The following is a 20,400-nucleotide window of genomic DNA, read 5'->3' as shown; positions in this document are numbered from 1 at the left end:
AAGCGCAAGCAGCGTCCGTGATTCCCGCTGTCCCGGTCCGCGGCTGCGGGAGGCAGCGGTGGAGGGAGCCTCACCCAGACAAAGCCGAGCGACCGGCATCAGCCGCAGAGTAAATACAAAAATTCACCTTGCCCTGGAGCCCGGCCCTCGGCAGCCGCCCCGGGCCCCGCAGCCTGCGGGGAGAGCCCGGCCCGCAGGTGGGAACGGGCGGCGGGACAGAGCGGTCCAAGCGGGGGGCGGCTGCGGTGCCCGGCTGCGCGCATCCTCCGCGGCTCTGCGCGGGCTCTCCCCTCCCACGGCGGTGGGGTCCGGTGGGGCACAGGCCCGGCCCGTGGCTCAGAGGCAGCTACGACCCGCGGCAACTCCCGCGGCCGCGCACGGGGCCGAGCGCAGCAGGGCAGCGGCGGGGAGCGGCGCTCCGGGACCCCCCGGCCGAGCCGGGCCTCCCCGCTCCCACCGCGGGACGGCTCCGCACCCCCGGGCCCTCCTCAGCCCCTGCCCCGTCTGTGCGGGGGCAGGGCGGGCGCGGCTCCCCCCTCGCCCCGGCCCCGCAGCGCACGTCGGGGCCCGCCGCCGGCCCGGTCTCACCTGCCCCCGGCCCCGCGGCTCCTGCGGGAATTGCTCGCCGCTCCCTCGCTCGCGTCCCCCGGCCCGCCCGGGCCTTTTTTTTTTTTTTTTTTTTTTTTAATCTATTTTTTTTTTTGGGTAGGAGTAGGGAAAAGGTTCATTAAGAGGTTGACCCCAGTTTACTTTTTATTCTGCTCCTGTTCCCAATTTCGGCACCACGTGACGGTGGGAGTGAGTTTGGGTTTAAATTCACTTTCAAGAAAACCCCGATAAAAATCCTGCCCCGTGAAGCCCCGCCGGCTCATGGCGGTGTCCCTGTGAGCCCGGGGCTGCGGGAGGCGAGCGGCACCTCGGCGCCCGCCCGGGACCGGCCGGCTCGGGTAAGCGGCTCCCGCGGGCGCGGAGCGGGGCGCAGGGGGTGCGCAGGGCCGCGGGAGGCGCGATGCAGAGCAAGAGCCAGGCGGGGCTGTCGCGATATAGGGCGGTCCGCAGCGGTGGTTCTGTCGCGATAGGCATAGCTACAGGAGCCTGGGTGCGTTTCGGCCGCGGCTGGATGCGAGGGGCCGCTCAGCAAAGGGCGGGCAGCCCCGACAGCAGCGCTGCAGTGGGGAGTGGTGGTGTGTGCGTCTTGGTAATCGCGACAGCAGAGCTGAAGTGGACCGTTCAGTCGCGACAGCACTCGGGGACTCTCCCGAGGGGATTCTCCCCGTGATTTGGGGGTTTGGCTTGGCGGTGGGAGCCCCGGGCAGGCGGTGCCCGTGGCCGGAGGGTGCGGGGGCTCCTGCCCGGGGGGTGCGGGGCCGGCAGCTCCGCTCCCCCTCGCCGCGCTCACCTCGGGGCGGCCCAAAGGGGCTGGCCCCACTGGCCCGGCCTGGCCGCCGCTTTGTCTGCGGCCGCCCAGCTCCTGCCCGCCCTGGGGCAAGGCTCGGGGTTCTCTGTCGCGACCGGGGGGAGGACGGGGAGCCCTGTCCCCCTCCCCGGGCTCTCGGGGAGACCCGCACCCGAAGAGCGGCCCCAGGCCGGCGGGACACAGGCAGTTTGGCTGCCGGTGCAGCAGGGCCGGGGAAGCCGCCGGAGGCTGCGGACCCCTCCCGAAGCGAGACCCTCGCCCGGGCCGGGCCCGACCCTTCCCCATCGCCTCTCCCGGGCGGCCCCGGCTCCCGCCGCGGGGTCCCGCCGCCCTGCACCGCCCGGCCCGCCGAGCCAAGCGCCCTTCCAGCGCGGCCTGTGCCCTCCGCGGCCCTTTTGCCCCCGCTGCAGCCCCCGGCCCGGCCCGGCTCCCCGGCGGGCAGCGGGGAGCGCCGGGACCATCGGGGCTGGGAGGGGGCGGTGGGGCTGGGGGTGTCGTCCCCCCCCGGGCTCCCCCCCGAGCAGCGAGCGGCTCCGCTCGCCGCCAGGCCCGTCGCAGCGCCGAGGCAGGCCGGGGAAGGCCGCGGCCGGGCCCGGTGCGCGGGGGCCGGGCGGTCGCTGCCCCCGGCCGGTGCCCCCCGGTGCGGGCCGTCGGGCGGGCGCGGGGCCGGGGCCGGGGCGAGCGGGCCGGGCCGGGCGGAGCGGGCCAGAGCCGGTCTGTGGGGACGTGATTGACAGCGGCAACGTCAGCAACAGGAGGGGAAGGGAAAAGGGAGGGGGAAGACAAAGAGGGAGGGTGTCGAAAGGCCCCAAACTGGATCTTTATGGAACATTTTCCGCCAAGATCAAGGGAAAGTGAATCCGCGCAGCGGGGGATGCCCCGCACGCCGCTGCCATCGGGGGCCGCGCAGCCGCGCCCGGCCTGAGCGCCCCGCGCAGCCGCCGCGCTGCCCCGCGGATGCCCTTCATGCCGCAGCCGCCCCCAGGCGAAGCCCGGAGCCCCCCGCTGCGCCTCCTGCCCCCCGGCCGGCCGTGTGAGTTCCCGGGGTGCGGAGGGGGGACGGGAGGGAGCGGGGGGTCCGCCGGTGCGGGACGCCCCGCAGCCTGCCGAGCCCCCGGCCTGTGCCGCCAGCCTGCTCCGCTGCTTCCCCGGCCTGCCACCCGGCTCCGTCCCCGGGAGCAGCGGGGGCCCCGTCCGCGGGCAGGAGCCGGGCCCTCGGAGCTCGCCGCCGCCGCCTCCCACCTGTGTTCCCCCGGGGGCAGCCGGCCCCGCGGTGCGGGTTGGCCGCCGGCAACATCCGCGCCTCGGCCGGGCTGGGGCGGCCTCGTCCCGTCCCCCCGAGCGGGGCAGGGGGACCGGCGGGGTGCTCGGGGCAGCGGGCGAGCCCCCCGGGGGACCGGAGCTGTGCACCGGAGTGCGTGTGTGCTCCCCGTCCCTCTCCGTGGCTGGAGCTCTCCCTGCAGCTGTGCCGTGGCTGGAGCTGGGGGTCTCAGCCCCGCTCTCCCCCTCCGCCGCCCCGGACGGCAGCTCAGCCTTGGCGGAGCGGGGCTGTGGGCCGGGGGAGAGGAGCGCTCCCTCGGGGGCCGCGGGTGCGGGGGCCGTCAGCGTTTCCCCGTGGGGAGCGCCGGTTTCGGTCCCCGGGGACGGGACCCCGCAGCCCCCTCGGGGCCGTTCCTCCTCCGTGCCGGCGCTGCCCATCCGTCTGTCCGTCCAGCGGGGCGGGCGGCCGCGTCCCTCCGCGCTGTAAAAGTCGGGGTTGATGCGCGGCAGCCTCGGCGGAGCTGTCAGGCCTTATCTTTATTGGCTTTTCCCAGTCTCCGTCCAAGTTTAAGAGGGGCCCTTTTATCTCGGAGCCCAGCACTCCGCCTGTTTACGCCGCCCGGCTCCGCCGCAGCGCTTCGCCGCGGCCCTGAGCGCCGTCGCGGAGCCCCCGCAGCCCCGAGGGGACGGGGGCAGAGCGACTGACCGGGCCGGGCCGCCCTCCCCGGCGGGTACCGGCCCCGTACGGTGGGAAAAAGCGGGGCGGGGGGGGGGGAAGAGGAGAAAGGGTCGGGGCTGGGGGGCTGCGGCCACATCTGAGATGAGCTGCCCGGGCGTCAAGCGGGAGCGCAGCCACGCGTGGGCGGCTCCCCCGCGGGGGGCAGGCGGGCCCGGCCCGGCTCTCCCGGGCACAGCGGCTTTCTCCTGGGGCCGGGGGTGTCACGTCCCAGTCTCGCCGAGTGCCGCCGCCTGAGGAGGGACCGCGGGCCGGGCCGGGAGGGCCTGACCCCGCAGGTGGCCGTGCCCGGGGCTGGGAGGGGGGACAGGGGCTGGACGTGGCCCCCGGTGCTGCGAGCTAACGGTGCGCCTCTCTCCCCGCAAGGAAATGCTCCAGGAGAAAAGCCTGTCTGAAACCGAGGAAGGGTTTCCAACAGCCCCCGCGCCCGGCCATGCGGACTCCTCCGCCGGCTCCCCCGTCCTCGGCGTAGCCGGGGGGAGCAGCACGCCGCTCAGCAGCCCGCAGCCCCCCGACCCCGAGCAGGTACGCACCGCCCGGCCCCGCGTCCTGCCCGACGGCTTCGCCCCTCGCTCTCCCCGCCGGGGCGCGGGTGGCGGTGCGGGAGCCAGGCCTCCCGCGGCCGCGCATCTCCTTCGGCCAACGACCCGCGGGGAGAACTGCGAGGAAATCGCATTTTTCTTTTCTTTTTTTTTTTTTTTTTTAATTATTTCCCCGTTCAAAGCAGGCAGGGAGCAGGTCGGTAAGGGCGAGCCGCAGAGGCGCGGCCATCGGGGCCCGTCGGGCGGCGGAGCCGCGGCCGCTCCTCCCGAGCAGGATCCGGCCCGGCGGTGGGTTTCGTTGGGGTTTTTTTTGTTTGTTTGTTTTTTGTCCCCGCTAAATAAAACGCCGGGTCCCCCCGCGGCCTCTCGGCACATCGCGGCTCCTCCGCCTTCGCCCCCCGCCCCGGCCGGCGCCCCCGCCTTGCCCCCGGCCTCCCGCGGAAAGGAGCGCGTCCGCGCAGAAACCGCGGCCCTGGAGGCGCGCATGGCTCCGCGGATCCGGCTGTCCCCGCGGATGCTCCTAGCCCCGGTTTTTGGGAGCCCCAGGGCGACAGCGGGGTCCGCCCGCGCCATCGGGGCACGAAAACCCCTATCAAAACGAAAAAAAAAGAAAGAAAAAAGAAAAAAATCCCTTTGGTCGCAGCGTCCCGCCTGGATGCAGAAGCCTGCAATTAAAACTGGCCTCGGTTTGTTTCTCTTATTTTTGGCAAAGGGCAGTGGAATTTTTGGGACTCCATCCTGCTCCCGCACAGGCAGGACCAAGGCTGGTGGGGCTTCGCTCGGCGCCTCGGCTGCGGCGCTGGTCCTGGGTGTGCAGCCACCGAGCCCCCCTGCCCTTCCCGCCGCCCGTCCCAGCCCCTCTCCTAGGTTTTCTCAGTCGTTTCTTGCTATTCTCATTACCTTTATTTTTCCAGACAATAGAAAATATCAAAGTCTATCTCCATGAGAAGGAGCTATGGAAGAAATTTCATGAAGCTGGCACCGAAATGATAATAACCAAAGCAGGCAGGTTAGTGAAAATTCCCTGCGAACATGTATTGCTTCTGATCCGTATGAAATGTTCCTGTTTGCCGAGACTGGGTTTTGCAGAGCTACTGCAATCAGTGGCATTTTAAAAAATTATTATCGTGATTGCAGATTTCAGTAAGATCATTTTTTTCGGTGTAAACTGTGCATGTGCTTGAGTGTGGCGAGATTGTGGATGCAAGAAAAAGTTGCGGAGTCATTTGCTACATTTAGTCTCGGTTCTCTTTGGTAATTCTTCATTATATTATTTGGTTGGTTTTGTTTTTTTTTTAAGGTGTTTGTTAGCATGATTGTGGCTCTATTTTTTTTTTTTTTTTTTTTCCCCAAATGCAAACCCCACTCCCCTTTTCTGCACGGTGCACTAAGACCTGTACTGGGATACTTTGCAGCAAAGTTTTAGCAATACAAAGGTTTAGGCTATGCTTTTAATCTTGAAACTGAAAGAGAGACAGGTACCACTGCTATCCTGTTAGGCGTGGAAAAAAAATTCTGTCTTCCCTTGGAAACAAACACTGATTTTTACCAAATCAGAGCCCCCTCAGCGTGCACACCCCGGCCCGGGCGGGAGGGAGCCCAGCGGCTCGCAGAGCCTTCACTTCCCCGGGGAAGCCGTCCCTGCGCCCGCTCAGGGCTCCCTTCCCACCCGGGCTGCTCAGGTGGGAGATGGCAGAATTAATGTCAGAAAATTAAACATCAGAATTAAACCTCAAGCCATCACCAGCCCGGGAGTCAGACGGTTCCCAACAAAACCAGCCCGCTCCCGCTGTGGGTACCGAAATAGCTCTCCTTGGCTTCTGCAGCAGCAGACTTGCATCGCTGCTGCTGGAAAAGAAAAATTGCCAGACCTAGGTATTAAAATCCATTTAATTCTAACACAGCTGTGTGGTTCTGCCATGCCCTGGGATTGCTGATTTTACACCGTGCTAGAGAGCTATGGAGGAGGACATTCAAATAACGGGGAGGAAGCAGAAAAAAACCCCACAATCGATATCTGTGCAGCCCTTTTTCCCTGTGGTCCCTCATCCTTCGTGCAGGGCAGCCGGGGAGCTGGGGGGAGGCTTTTCTCCCCTGTATGCTGCTCACACTGTGAGACCCAGACCCCAGCCCCTGGCTGGGGATTTGGGGAGTGATAAGCGGTTTCCCTCTCCGTTCCCCCGTCCCGGGCAGTGCTGCTCTGTGCAGCAGCTGGCCAGTGTGGGGAAGCTTTAATAACCAAGATATTCCCATTAGTCCCCCTGGAGAGGGGGTGTACGTCCCGGGGATCTTCAATTTGTTTGCTATTTGGCCTATTTATGAAGCGATTGTGTAGGTAACTCTGGCCTTATCACACTAAATTTTGGTGTATAAAATCTTAGTGCTTATTCTGTAGCGTCTACTGATGTGAAGAGCCGGATTCATTTTGATGGGGCTGCTACCTAAGTCAGCTAAGACTAGGGGATCAAGACCTCAAATATTTCACCCTTAATTTATAGTATCTGAGTGTGTCTGTGCGGGACGTGTAATATCTTTACCAAATTCTAGACCCTAAGCATCCCAAATGTGCATGTTATCTCTTTGTAAGTCTTAACGTGGATTGTTTAAACAAATCCATATGTATAGGGCTCAGTCCCACATTCTTTGTCCTGTGGAGCTGGCAGTGCACACGTAGTCACCTTTTCATGAGCATGGGGATGGGGGGATTGACCCCAAGACGTACAAAACTTTGTTTTTTAAGTTATCAAGCTAAATTCTCCATTTGTGAAAATCAGTGCAGCGCCAGCAAGCTAACAGCATTTTTGGTTTTTTTATAAGTAGTTTTTAATTAAAAAAAAAAAAAAAAAAAGCAACGGCTGAAATGCTGATGAAACGGAATAGTCACTTCATTTCTTTCCTCTGTGTCCAGCTGCAAATGGTGCCAAAATAAAGGGCAACATTTTTAGCAGTGAGCCCCAAGGCTGCCCCGCTCCAGAGCCCCGGAGGGAGCTGGGGCGATGCAGCTGGGCTGGGGCTGCCGGGGCCAGGACCCGGCTCTGGCCCGCCCTGGCCCGGGCTGGGCTCTCCAGCAGCACTGAAAGCAAAAAGCAAAAAGCAAAAAAAAAAAAAAAAAGGCACAAAATAAATAACATGAGGACGGGAGAAAAATCAAGCGACTTAAATCCTGTGATTGCTTAAGTCTCTTCGTTCATAGCCAGGCTGAACGGCTCGTGTCCGTGCTGAGAGCCCAAGAGCAGGAATACGCCGTTAATCGTAATGCAAATGATGAAATGAAAATTATTAGTTCATGCAAATTTTATTTTACCCAAGCTATTTAAATAAAGAGTAGCAATAATAAACCTGCTCTTGACCCAATTAAAAAAACGGTTAATGGAGATTTGTATGCACTTGCATTTAGCATGGGGGGGGAGAGGGAAAACGGCTAATTGCAGGCACTAATTAGGACTCTAATCCCCCTCCCAGCAGGCACAGAGATGCCCCTGAATGCATTTAGCTGAAATCACTTAAATGTCGGTCTGTCTGACCTCAAGGGGCACAAACGAAAAGAAATTGAAGCCTGATTTTTAAATTTCAAACAACAACAAAAAAGTGACTTTAATGACAAGTTCACTCAATGGAGAGGAAATGTAAAGCTCAGCGGAAGCGTTAATTCCATGGCAATGGTGTAAAATAGCCTTTTTGTATAAACAAGGCAAATATTGATAACTTAGTGGGGGGGAGAGGGGGAGTCATTTGTTTCGTTCTTTGTAGAGCTCCACAGAACGAGCCAACTATAAATTATCGAGAATTTAGGGCTGAGAATTACTTTGGGGGATTATTACTCCCTCTTAGGACTGATCTGTAGGAGACATTAGGAGAACACAGCAAGCTCAGCATTGAAATAGAAATCATGTTGTTGCCAAGAAAGCTTGATTTATAAAGTGGAAACATCTTTAAAATGCGCTCGCTATCTTTTTAATGTTCGACTGCTTCATTGTGGGAGGGAAAAAAAAAAGAGATTATTTTATATTAAAAGGATCATCAAAAGATAAAAAGTTTGTGTTAGCAGAGTTCCCTGAACTTTGCATAAAACCGCTCGCCTCCTTCAGACATAAAATCCTGCCCGTCGCAGCGCCCAGAGGATGGGACGCTGGGCTCCATAAATCAGAACCTTTTCTCGTTCCTCCTATTTGAGGTTTGCTCTAATTACGAATTTCTGCTCCAGAGGATTTTCTCTTGCTGGGTTTTAAAGGCTGAGTTACATGCAGTGCAAAAATCGCCCCGTCTTTGCCGTTGCCTGGAGCTGTAGGTACCCAAGGGCTGCCTAAACCCGAGGGGAACGGGAAGAAAACCGGCCACGTGGGATTTCTTGAAGCGCTGAGCGTCGCGAGTGGCATTTTGCGGAGCAGCTTTGTCGGAAGGCAGCGTGGCTCGGGCGCTGCCGCCGTTTGCAGATGAAACCCCCCTTGTTCGGGTGGCTGCGAGCCCGGCTGGCTCCTCCGGGCGGCTGCTCCCCGCTCGGCCCCGCTCCCGGTCCCGCTCCCGGCACGGGTGAACGAGCCCAGCACCCACATCGAGCTGTGCGTGCCTGTGTTTATAAATAAGGCTATAACTATTCACAAATCCTTCCATTTATTTAAAAAAATTTTTTTTTCAGGCGGTGAAGTCCTATTAAATCAATTTAATAAAATCAGTTTAGATGGTAATAAAGGGGACAGGGTATATTGGGGGATGGAGATGCAGACGTAGAGCTGAATTCCTTCCCGCTGTGCGGTGCATCGCTCTGGATGTCCTGTCGGGGCGCGTCGCCGCAGCCTGTCCGAGCACGGCGCGCACCTTTCCTGCCGGAGTTTCGGCATTCTGTAGCGATGAAGTTGTATGAGGGGTGGGTAAAGCAGAAAGCAAATGAGAGACCTCGTTATAGCTCTTGCTTTCCAATTTCATCTTCTCGCTCTTATGTGCTACTACTTAACTGAACAATTGTAAATTTTTTTTTAACCTTGCAGCAAACCCTGCTTTGTCTCATAATTTTTTGTGAAATCTCATCCTCCAGCCCTTATTTCTGCAGGAAGTTAATCTTTGCTCACACAATCCTCCTGGCTCAGGATTTCTTTCTTTCTGTTAGTCTTTATTCAGCTCTAGCTGTTCCCTAGTTTTGCCAGGGTGCCAGTCTTTGCAGCATTGCAGTTTCTTTCCAGCTATTGCCAGGAACAAACAATTTGATGAAGCTTATGGTTAATCAGTGAAAAAATACCAGTTCATGGGATGTCTGGTCACTTTTTCTGAACAGTTACTGAAGAGAAAGGAATGTGTCATTGCTCTATGGTAGCGCAGCCATCCCAGAGGTGTGAACCGGAGGCTTGAGATGCTGAAATTGCGTTTTGGCTGGAATGCGGGATGTGCACAGGTACAAAGATAGCTTCAGTCTTTATGGTAGCAGGTTTTAAGAAGCACATGTAGGAAAATACTGCACAGGGAAAAAAATCAATAAAGCAGCTTGCATGTGTGGAAAAGACACAAACCCCCTTTAGATGTTCAAGTTTCATTTTAAAAGTGGCTTATTTCAGTTTAAAAAAATCTGTTCCTAATCAGCTTTAGTAAACCAAAATAAAACTAGATTTTAGGACATCAAGGTCTGAAGAAATATAAATACTTTGGCTAAGCTGGTGCAGCTTTCCTCTGTGAATAATCCTTTAAAAGTTAAATTTTCCATGGCTCTGTAGGGCATATGGATGCCCAGTTCTCATTACAATTAAAGGGAAATATTTGTCCAGAATCTTTTGAGGCAGTTACAAGAATCTCTGCTAAAGGTTTTTGATCCAAAAGCAAACCTTAATATCCGAGATCAGCGATGGAATGTGAGCCATCAATTTAAAACTTGGAAATAAAGTAGATATTTAAGGAATGTTTGATCTGCTTAGTCCTAAATTTGGGGTCCTGGAATTACCCTGTTAGGGCAATCTCCTGCTTTTGGAGAAAGGAGCAGGAGCAAACTCCAATGGCTCTTGGCCGTGCTGCTAAAGATGTCGACAGCTTTGGCAAGGAAGGCAGAGCTCGTGCACGCCGAGCAGGACAGGGATGGGATTTTAGTTTTTAATACGCTTCTCTCTTCAAACAGCAATCCTGGCTTTTAGTTTGTTAAAGACATGGGATGCTCATGGTTAAGGGTATTCCCAAAGCTTTCCGCACCCGTCCTTAGGCTGGAGCTGCAGCAGCGCTGGCCAGGCTTGCAGGGGAGGGTTTGGTCAAGCCCAGACCAGGCGGGGAAGATCCCCACCATCGCTCGGGCTCTGCCTTTGCGTCGAAGGCTGATGGACAGAGGGGCTGTGGCTCATCTCCTGCTCTGCACCGATGAGCTGACGCATGGCCTGGCACCGACGCCAAGGCTGCCGATGGCTTCTCCGAAAGCCCCCGCGGAGCCCGGGCAGCTGGAGGAGCTGCACCGTGGAGGGAGCCGGGCTGGCGAGGGAGCAAACCTGCCCAGAAATGCTGCAGCGCCGGGTTGTTGGCCATGCTCTCGCACAGCTTCTCTCTGAGGTACCTTTGTGCTGCGCGGCTGGTGCTGCTGGAGGCTGCTGGCACCGACCTCTCCCATCCTCTGGCATGTTGGGACCTTCTCTGCTCAACTTCAGTTATGGCAAAACGAAAGCACTGGAGAAGCATCCCACGGCAAGAACCCTGCCTGTGTTTCAAGTTACCATGGGGCAAAGAGAGGAAATATTTCTAGACCATGAAAGCAGCCATCCAGCTAACCAAGTTCTCAAGTATGTGAGAAACAATGTTTTATTTAAAAATTAGATGTGCTAGCCAGAAGAAAAAAATACAACCTCGCCGTTCCAAAATATAAAAATCCCTTAACTGTCTGACCTTCTCATCACTAGGTCATGGTCCTGCCACCAGATAAATCTCTCCTATCTGTCCATAGACTGAGAGTTCAATGTTGCTTGTGTTAGTGACAGTGAATTTGGGGCTGAAAAATGAACTACTGATGAGAACTCCTGTTGAACCTGTATTGTTTGTTATTCTGAGGCAAGGATCTGGCATGGGCTAATCCAGCACTTCAAAGTTAACTGCTCTTACTTTGTATACAGAGCGTCATAGCGGAGTGGCGTGGGTGATAAGAGAAATAAGGGACGGAGGGTTAGGATATACTGGGAAAATGGGACCCTGTTGGAAAACTCTTTGATCTCTTTAAAGTATTTTCTGAAAGCAAGAATCTATCAAAAAGGAAATGCCATTTAAAAGGCTAAAAGAAACAGCTGACATCCCCAAATTTGTTTTAATCTGTCCCAGAGAATATTATTTTTAAAGATGCGTTAAGTCAGTGGAAGAAATACTTGTCAAAAGAAGGGAAATTAGAAAAAAGAAGAAAGGTCATCAGAATGGAAACGTGGTTATTGAAGCCTCTGCACACCATTCCTCTCCCTCCTAACAATGAAGATGAGGAGAAGCATCCTTAGGCATCCATGGCCAATTCTCAAGCAGAATTTGGGGCCACATCAGTCATTATCAGGGATGTAGGTATGCCATCTGCCTCGGTGCTTTGAAACCACCGCTGGAGGCATCTCTGCATGCCCAGCAGCTTCTGAGGAGGTGGTCGTTCAGCCATGATATGGCTTGTTAGCCAGGATATTGAGTGATTTCTTGTTTTTCTGATCCTTTCACAACTTGGTATGCCAGGAGCGTCACCTCTCCAGACAGCACCGTACAGGAACTTCTGAAAATCCAGTCGTCGCTTTACTTGACCACCTCAAAATCAAGGACTGTAAAATCACCATCTGTCTTTGGAAATCTTTGTCTTATGGAAACTCCTTTTGAAAATAGGACTTCAGCTACTGGGCTGCTGAGCTGCTGCTTCAGCTGTTGAGCTGCTGAAGTGCTGGGGGACATTTTTACCCCCTGAACGGACAGAAGGAAGCGTTCAGTAGTGTCTGAAGCACCATCCACACCACAGGGGCATGCAGTGAGCACCAGTCCACACATTCCCATGGCCTTCAGAGAGCACCAACAGCCTTTGGTGAGGACATGACTTGGGTTGCTCCAACAGGACTCATGTGTCTTGTTTCCATGCAGTTTTCTCTATGGAAATACCAGTTGAGTTCCCTGTGGCTTCCTTGCTTACCGCGTGCTGGTTAGAGAAGCTCCTTCCCAGCTAATGCATCAGTAGGAGCATCAGAAATGACATTTGTGTCTAAGCAAGGAAGGTCAGATCAAATCCTTGTGAGCAGGAGGGTGGTGAGGACCGAGGGGTTTGCAGAGGCCACCTCGTCACCCAGCAGTACCACGGCATGAGCCGGTGTCCCTGGGACACACGGGTCCTGGTGTGCAGCGTGGCACGGAATGGTCGGTGCTCAGCTGAGTGCTTTGAGCTCTTTGATCAGCTCTGATGCTTTTGGCTTTTCTGGCTGCACTGAATTGCTGTCACTTACCTAAAAATAGGACTTTATTGGACCTGGGAGCCTTGCAGTCACCCATCTCTCCAGGACCAACCAGGCCTGCTCGTATGGGGATTAAAACACAAGTAAGATGCCCACGAAGTGGCCAAGCCTGGGGAGCCTGAAAGGCTGGGAATTGCTGCCCCAAACAAAACCTAAGCTTTCCTCTTATCGCTCGCTTCCAAATCCAACCAACCAATTACACATTAATTAAACTTTGTTTGAACATAATAGAAGCTTTGGCTCCATGTCAGTAACTGCTCCATGGTTAAGGGGATTGGATAGTAATAGAATAAATAAATAAACAAGAGATGCTTATTCTAACAGTTCATTTTAAAACAATTTGTGAATATCATGTAGAGATAAAATGTGCCTAGCATAAACTTAGCTAAGCAATGACTGCTTCATTATCAGAACAAATAATTCACTCGCACATCATCTTTGAAGCTTGGGAGGGCTACAGAATTGTGCTGCTTGTTTATTTTCCTGGCTTTTACTGTTTTTTCTATGTTTCATCTGCAGAGAGCCGTGGGGAAGGGTTTAGCTGGGGCTGTGGCAGTGCGGTACCAAGCCTTGGCGACGCTGGCCCCGCTCCAGCCGCCCGCGGTCCCCAGAGCCGGGCTCAGCCCCGCTGCCCTCCCCAGGCCGTCACAGGCCCCAGAGACTGGGTGCCAGACCATGGTATTTTAATGCCATATCAGATGTCCCGCTCGCACAGGAGTGAGGCACCATAGCCTTTCTCCTGTGATTGCTTTCTTTGACGGTAGCTTTCTCGTGTGAACATAAAAACTGATTTAATTTTTCCCCTCTGAAGGGCAGTGAGAGCTGCTGCCGTCGCACAGCATCGTGCCCCTGCCAGTGCAGGGAGGGAGGTAGAAATGTGCCTGTCAGAGCCACTAAACCCAGCAGAGAGCTTAGAGGGGTATAGAAGACCATCAGGATGGTGCTGAGGAGTCTGCATGGTCCCTTCTTCACTGGGTTGAGCTGGAGGGAGGGAACAGTGGGGTTTGAACATGTTGAAAATTGGGGTCTACTGACTTGATGTTTTGCAGAAGAGGCTGTCGGGGCTGATGCTTGGCTGCTTGTGCTGCACTCACCCGTGCATCGTCGGCTGTCGTACAGGCATGCCGTGGGCTCGTGGCCGGTCCCTGGGCGGGCAGGGGAGCTGTGGGGCTGGTGGTGGCTCCGTGGCTCCCGTTCACCGAGCGGCCCCGCTGGCTGCCCTGTGTTGGCTGGGAGCAGCCGTCGCACCTAATGTGTGCCGGTGGGTTAGACACACACCTTGTGTGGCTTTCAAAAAAACGAGCATAAAGGGGAAGAAATCGGTCCAGTCCTAGATTCCCTCATCCCCAGGACGGCGGCGGCGTTTGCAAGTTCAGGGCATTTGCTGCAGCCCCGGGACACCGTGTCCGATCAGGCTTTGGGTCTGAACAAAAGAGGACGATGCCAGGAATTGCTTCTCTTAATCTCCTGATTAGTGGTGGCTTAAACTTCGCCTAATAGTTGGTTTATCCTGTGCTGCACGTGTGCCCAGCACTTACCCTTGCTGAGCTTCCCCGTTTGCACAGCTGCAGCAGGGCTGCAGCCGCCTTCAATGCAGGAGGTGTTGCTGAGGGTCAGATGCTGCCTGCTCAGACACGCTCCCCAGGAAGCCCCAAATTCACAATTTTTGTAACCGGTTTCTGTGCAGTGAAGCTCTCACCCGGTTTGGAGTCGTGCGCAGCGACGGGAAGGAGGGTGGGTAAAACGTGCGTCTGCCCAGATCTTGCTTCAGACCTCCCACCAAAGCCAGGCTGAGCTTTCCCAGAGCTTGGCAAGACGTTGGCAAGTTTTTATTGCAGCACTGGGTTATTCTGCTGCTGCTGCTGGTCCCTGAGCAATAGATGATGAAGCAAGCTATTGTCAGGGAAAGCTGGCCGAAGCAAAGCATCCTCTGCAGAGACGCCCATCCGCCCGAGAGCTCCTGCCTGCAGAGATTTGGCAGAGGGGCCACTTATGCAAAGCTACTACTGAGCATAGAGCCTATGGCTGTGAGTAGCTCCATTGACCTGGAGTAAATTTGGGGAAGCAGGCAGGTTTTTGGCCCCTTCCCAGGGCTGCCGGGGAGCTGTATAGACCCACTGTAGGCACGGCCCCACTCCCATGCAGGGCTGGTGCAGCCCCGTGCCTCCACCGTGGTTTTCTGCTCCCCGCTTTCAAGCGGAACATTTCATAAGGGCCAGGACATGACAGTAGGTGCTCTCTCTTTTTTTTTTTTTTTTAAATTGAAATGCTATGACTGCATTTTCTTGGACCCGGCTCTTTGGTTTGTCATGCCTTCCCACCAGAAACGCACAACCCATGTTTGTATCGTATTGCAAAGAGATATTTACTAAATGAGTCTCTGCCAAGGGGTTGAGAAATATGTTTTCATTAAGAAAATTAAACTGACAAGTCCCTGGACAGCACATTAGTCGCATATTTTTTTTTTAAGGCCAAAATGCAGCAGCTAATAATAATGATGAAATGTCCATGCGCAGCCAAATTACTAAAATCTACCCCGTGTTTTCCTGGAAAAGAATGCGGAGAGTTGGCAAACTTGGTTGTAGTCGGGTCTGTCGACTGCTGAGTACAATGCTACCACTGCAAGATAGCAAGCGGGTTGCAAGTTAAGCAACACCTTCAATCAGATGTGAGTCCCCATTTGTTATCCTTAAAGAATTTCAGCTGTATATATTATAGTAGTACTTTGGCTCTTTGTATTTATTTTAGAGGGCTATACTAAAGAACATTATAAACTCAGGCATGTCCATGCTATATGAACTCCATATGCTGAAGCTTAATTTTAAATGCCATTAAAAAAGCACTTAACATTTACAATATATCAGTCCGGCTACTTTAGCAGCTTGGATGTACTACAGTAAATGAAATGATTGAGAAAAAAAAGCAATTCAGAAGCTAGATGTTATAAAAATCCCCGATGCAGGACGTTCGCCTGGTACGACGCAGTAACTGTCAAATAGTATCCATCTCATTTCTGGTTTTTAGTCAATTCCTCCTCTTTTTTGTTTCATTTTTAAATGTCATTTTAAGGCCTAATTAAAAAAAAAAAATCTTGGCATTCAGATCGGATTCCTTATGCAATTTTTTTCGATGTGTGAATTGGGCTGTGTATTCGCAAATTGAAATGTCCTACTGTATTTATCCAGGTGCTTACCTGTAGGAGGACAAGGTTAAGAGGAGTGCAGAGTTTATGAATGAAAATCAAATATGGACATTGGTAAACCACCCCTTTTTAGTCCCGGCTAATTACATGGTAAACATCTGGAATTTATGCAGGGCAGTTAAAAGAGACGATTGAAATGATTTCGAACAGGGCCCATTTTGTTGCCCTCTCCCCAAGCAGTGACAAAATGGTGCTGCAGACCTGGGCCAGCTCGGCCGGGCGCGGGGCAACGCGCGGGGGAAGGAGGGCTAAAGGCCGGGGGGGCAAAGCGGCCTCAATGTCTGATGGAGAAACCACATCAGGATTTGGGCCCTTCTTAATTAGGGTAATTAGAATGACTCCAGGATGTAGCAATTCTCATCCTCCGTCCCCTTACACCAGTGGCAGGGAGAATTTTCTGTTCTGGCTAGTTGCTTGAGGGCTGTGGTGAGCCAGTTTGCTCAGTTGACTTTGTTTTTACTGGATGAGGAGGAGGTTGGGAAGACGGAGCCAAGAAAACAGTTACTCTGAGGATGTAAAGTGCCTGATTCTGCAATTCCTGGCTCCTGATGCAGTCTCGAGGGCTCGGCAAGCCCATGGTAGTGCCCGTACCCATCAGGGCCGTCTCCTTTGGATCTCAAGACCAGACGGTGATGGTATATATTGGTTTCACAGCCATAACTTTATAAAAAATATTCTTTAATATTGCAAAGATTCTTTAGATATGTAAGATAAATGTAAATGTTCCTTAATGATACACTGGTTTATGTGATGTCCCCCATTTTGTGTTGGTTGTTATATGTCGGTAAATCGGTGGGACGGGTGCATTTTCAGCGGGGAGCTCTGTGATGCTCTGGCTCGAAGAAGGTTTAATGGGCGTGCTGTGATTTTGGGAAATCTGGGAAGGCCAAAGGAGCCGTGGCTGTCCGCACCACGGCCGGATTTAACCCTTAGTCTCCCCCCAGGTTTTACTGATCCTCAGTTTTCAGTCTGTTGAAGGGAACACAGGTTCAGCTACTGCATAGGAGTAGTGGTGGGACTTGGTGTCGTGGACACTGGGAACGTGTGAATGAGAAAGCTGCATCTGCTTAGTTTCTTCTGAAGTGTAGTCATATCTCATGGCTTTTTATGCACTTTCATGGCAACAAGAAATCTGCATTTTTCTGAGGCTTCCGTAAGCCATGTGGAGCCTCCTGGGGTAGTGAGGGCTCCCTGTCCGAGCCTCCCGTAAAGAGGGATGTTTTGACCCCCCCCATATCTCTCTCTACACCCACCTTTTCCTGGCACTGGCCCATAACCCCCCTCTCTCTACCCTCATCCCTATTTGTGCCCCATTTTGCACTAGCCCTGTGCAGCCCATGCTCTGGAAAGAGAGAGTTTAATTCAGGTGACGTATAAGCAGCAATAATGTTTTGTAGCTCATTGGTCCTAGCGTGAATTCATCATGTGGTGGAGCTGCCTTTTGGGGTGCTGCTCCAAATTTCCATCAGTTCTGGCGCTGCTCCAAGTCGCTCACTAACGTGTTAACCCTTTGCTTTTCCTAAGGAGGATGTTTCCTAGTTACAAGGTTAAAGTGACTGGAATGAATCCCAAGACCAAGTACATCTTGTTGATTGACATCGTCCCGGCTGACGACCACCGGTATAAATTCTGTGACAATAAATGGTAAGAGAACATTTCTTTTTGCCTTCTTTTCCATAAGAAAATTGCAACTGGATCGACCATTTGCTGTGCAAACTCAGAAACCAACGTAAATACCTTCCTGCGGGAGGGATGCCAGCATCCCAGAGCTCTCTTTCGTGGAGCAGTGATAAGTACAGGAGCCAATGGCTGGAAGTTAAAACCAGACAAATAAAAAATAAAATGTTCTTAACAGGCTGGGCGATTAACTGCTGGAACAAACTGCTAATGGAGGTGCTGGATTGTTCGTTTACAACGCGCTCAGGATTGGATGTCTTTTCAGAGGAGATGCTTTAGGCCAAGCGTAGGTTATCTGGCCATGGGCAGGTGTAAGAGGGTAAAGCCACAGCCGGCATTATACCAGAAGCGGACTAAATGATCTAATGGTCCGGTTTGGCCTGAAAACTTAGGTATCTACATGGGTCGAGAAAAGTTTTAAATTCCTTTCTTCTACAGTAATATTTTGCTTTTAGGCGATCAGCTATAAAGCAAAACGTGGGGTGGTTTACTCAAAGCCCTGGTTCTGCCACGCTGATCCGGCAGATGAAGGGAGCAGTGCCTCCCCCTATTGCAGCCCAATGCCAGATCCAGTTTAGAGCTTTTTTCTTTTAATTCATTCTTCCTCTGGAGTTTCATTCTCTTCTGTTATTCTTCCCTTCCCTGTGCCTTTGATAGCAGAGTTACTTACCCAAGAGGCAGCTATGATTTTTGCTTTCTGACCAAGGAAGCAGGTTGTTTTCTGTTTTGATTTTTACCCCAAATATGCCCAGCATCCTCCCTCGCTACGACTATTCGCTGTGCTATTCCCAAACCCTTCCACTGACTGCTGCCTCGTGAAAAGATGAGCAATGGAAAACTTGGTAGTCATCTTAATGGGAACGAGCCTGGTGACATCCTATAAAACTGTAATAATTTACTTGCACATTAGGGCTGCTCTAGTTTTAAAAAAATCCCTTTTCCGCTTGCTTTTGTCCTGGAGTGCCGCTGGGTAAGAGGAGTGGACCGAGGGCCTCCGCAGCGCGGCGGCCACTTTGTGTTTTAACCATTAAGCCCTAGATGATGGATAGTTGTTAACTCTGTTTAATTTAGCTTTTGCCAGCCCTAGAGCTGTTTCCCCTTTTCATTTTATTGCTGCTGGAAAGTCTCTGTTGGTTTTGGTAATATTGCTTTTATTGGTGTTTTATAAGAGGGGAACAATGCACAGTAACAGGGGAGTCGCCATTAAGTGATGTCTCATGGCTGGGTCTTGTCTCCGTGAGAGCTGGTGGTGGCGGTGGTGTGGGGCAAGGGGAGCTGGCAGAAGGGTACAAGAGGCAGCTCCGTGTGCCAGCACGCAGCTCTGGAGCGGGGAGCAGCCCCTTCCCACCGGGGCTACCGCCCAGCTGGGGGCTGCGGGAGCCCTGCGTGGCTGCGGAGGGTGCACCCATGCCGGTACCCGCTCCTGCTCCCAGGTACCTTCTCCTGGGGAAGTGTGTGAGACTCTCTCCCCTTGCAGATTGGCCTTTGAAGGCTTCATCCTCTCCGAAAACCCATTCGAGATTTCCTCCTTGACCAATGCCAACACAATGGCCATGTAGAGACACTGCCCCAAAGAAATGCCACGCAGGAGCAGAGACGGGGTTACTCTGCCAGCCTGCGATGCTGAAATGAGGAGCCCTGAAGCCCCACGAGCACCAGGAGCCTCTCCGAGCCCCTGTGCCCCAGCGTGTCCCTCCAGGGCTGGCGGGAGGGTTGCTGGGTTGAGTTCAAGGACAAAACGCTCTCCTACGTCTGGGCTGGTGACCGCTGCCGAGGTGATGCAATCTGTAACCGCTGTGTTTGCAGGATGGTGGCTGGGAAGGCAGAGCCGGCCATGCCGGGGCGGCTGTACGTGCACCCCGACTCGCCTGCCACGGGAGCGCACTGGATGCGGCAGCTGGTGTCCTTTCAGAAGCTAAAACTCACCAACAACCACCTGGATCCCTTTGGACATGTAAGAGAGATGTTCTGCAAGGGTTTTGGTCAGAGGTGGGCCCGCGATGCTGAATTTGGGTCTGGACTGCGATGCTGGTTGGGATGTCGCAGTTAATTTAATAACGACGAGCAGCATTTCTTTTGTGCTGCCCGTGCAGCTGGGTGGGGGAAGAGTTTAATACTGAGGGAGGGGGGCTGCGGTTGCCTGCCTGCGTGCTTCCCTGCTTTTGGAAATGCAGCCTCTGACTTGCTCAGTTGTTGCCTGCCGGATGCCACCGACCTTTTATTTTCTGCCCAGGAACTTTCCAGGCAGCGCTGTGGGATTTTCAGCCCGGCTGTTGCTGCGCGCAGTACATACAGCTCGCAGAAACAGGTTGCATAAACTCATTATTTTCCAAGTTGGCTTTGGCAGCTATATAAAAGACGAAGCATTTTATTTGGAAAATCTTAATTCATGTGTATTGCGAATGCAGAAGTGGGAAGTACACAGTTATCTACCACAGTGCATTTAATAACGTAGCACAAGGGCTCTTCCAGCCTGCCAGGCAAACGAGCGCTTAGATAATGCGTATAAAAATAGGGACCTGTCTGGTTTGCACTGTCCGAGCTGAAAGTCACGTAAAAATAAACAAACCTTGCTGGCTGGAGGAAGGGAAGATAGAGTTTAAAATCCTTTTAGGTTTAGTGCCATCAGCTCCCTCTAGTACCACAGGTAAGAGAATCTACTTTGTATCATCAAATGCAGGTTTTTAACCTGCCAGTTTTTTAAGCAGCAGCAGTTTGGGGGGTGAGGAGGGCTGTGAAAAGGTCCTGAAGAAGGGTGCAGAGGGAGAAGGGGTGTATCTGTCTTGCTCAAAATGATCATGCATCAAGCCTCTAAAGAGCAGGTTTTCACGTGGAGTCAGTTGTCCCGATGCTACCTAAAAGCTGTACAGAAAGTGCGATTCTGACACAGCTAAAGCAGACGGATCTTTATGGCGTTGACTCTAGAGGCAGGGTGACCCTACTAGCTTAAAACACTGTGAAAAATTCAGAATTTTTGCTGCGTTCCTAATTTTCTGCAAATTTCGAACTTCAAAAAGCAAGCACGCCGATCCCGTGCGTCGCCGCCGCGGGGCCGTGGCAGAGCCGGGCTCTGGCAGGGTGACACGGTGATAACCCAGCCCCGCGCAAAGCCGTCAGCAGCGCCGGGAACTGACCCTCTTCCCCAACCT

General features: G+C 53.8%; 1 protein-coding gene across 1 annotated transcript in view; it reads left to right on the top strand.

Moving 5' to 3' along the window:
- Positions 1–3,782: 3,782 nt before the first annotated feature.
- TBX4 (T-box transcription factor 4) overlaps positions 3,783–20,400 on the top strand; it is a gene marked incomplete at both ends in the record, with an annotated part of 35,247 nt that continues 18,629 nt past the window's right edge. Inside the window, 4 exons of the mRNA XM_082328142.1 lie at positions 3,783–3,938; positions 4,870–4,964; positions 17,099–17,218; positions 19,058–19,205. Of these exons, the coding sequence (XP_082184268.1) occupies positions 3,783–3,938; positions 4,870–4,964; positions 17,099–17,218; positions 19,058–19,205 (519 nt within the window). The remainder of the gene's footprint in view (positions 3,939–4,869; positions 4,965–17,098; positions 17,219–19,057; positions 19,206–20,400) is intronic.

Source organism: Platalea leucorodia (genome assembly GCF_965183815.1).
Source record: "Platalea leucorodia genome assembly, chromosome: 16".
NCBI lineage: Eukaryota > Metazoa > Chordata > Aves > Pelecaniformes > Threskiornithidae > Platalea > Platalea leucorodia.
The sequence above is the reverse complement of the archived record's forward strand: the minus strand, read 5'-3'. Positions and strand labels throughout refer to the sequence as shown.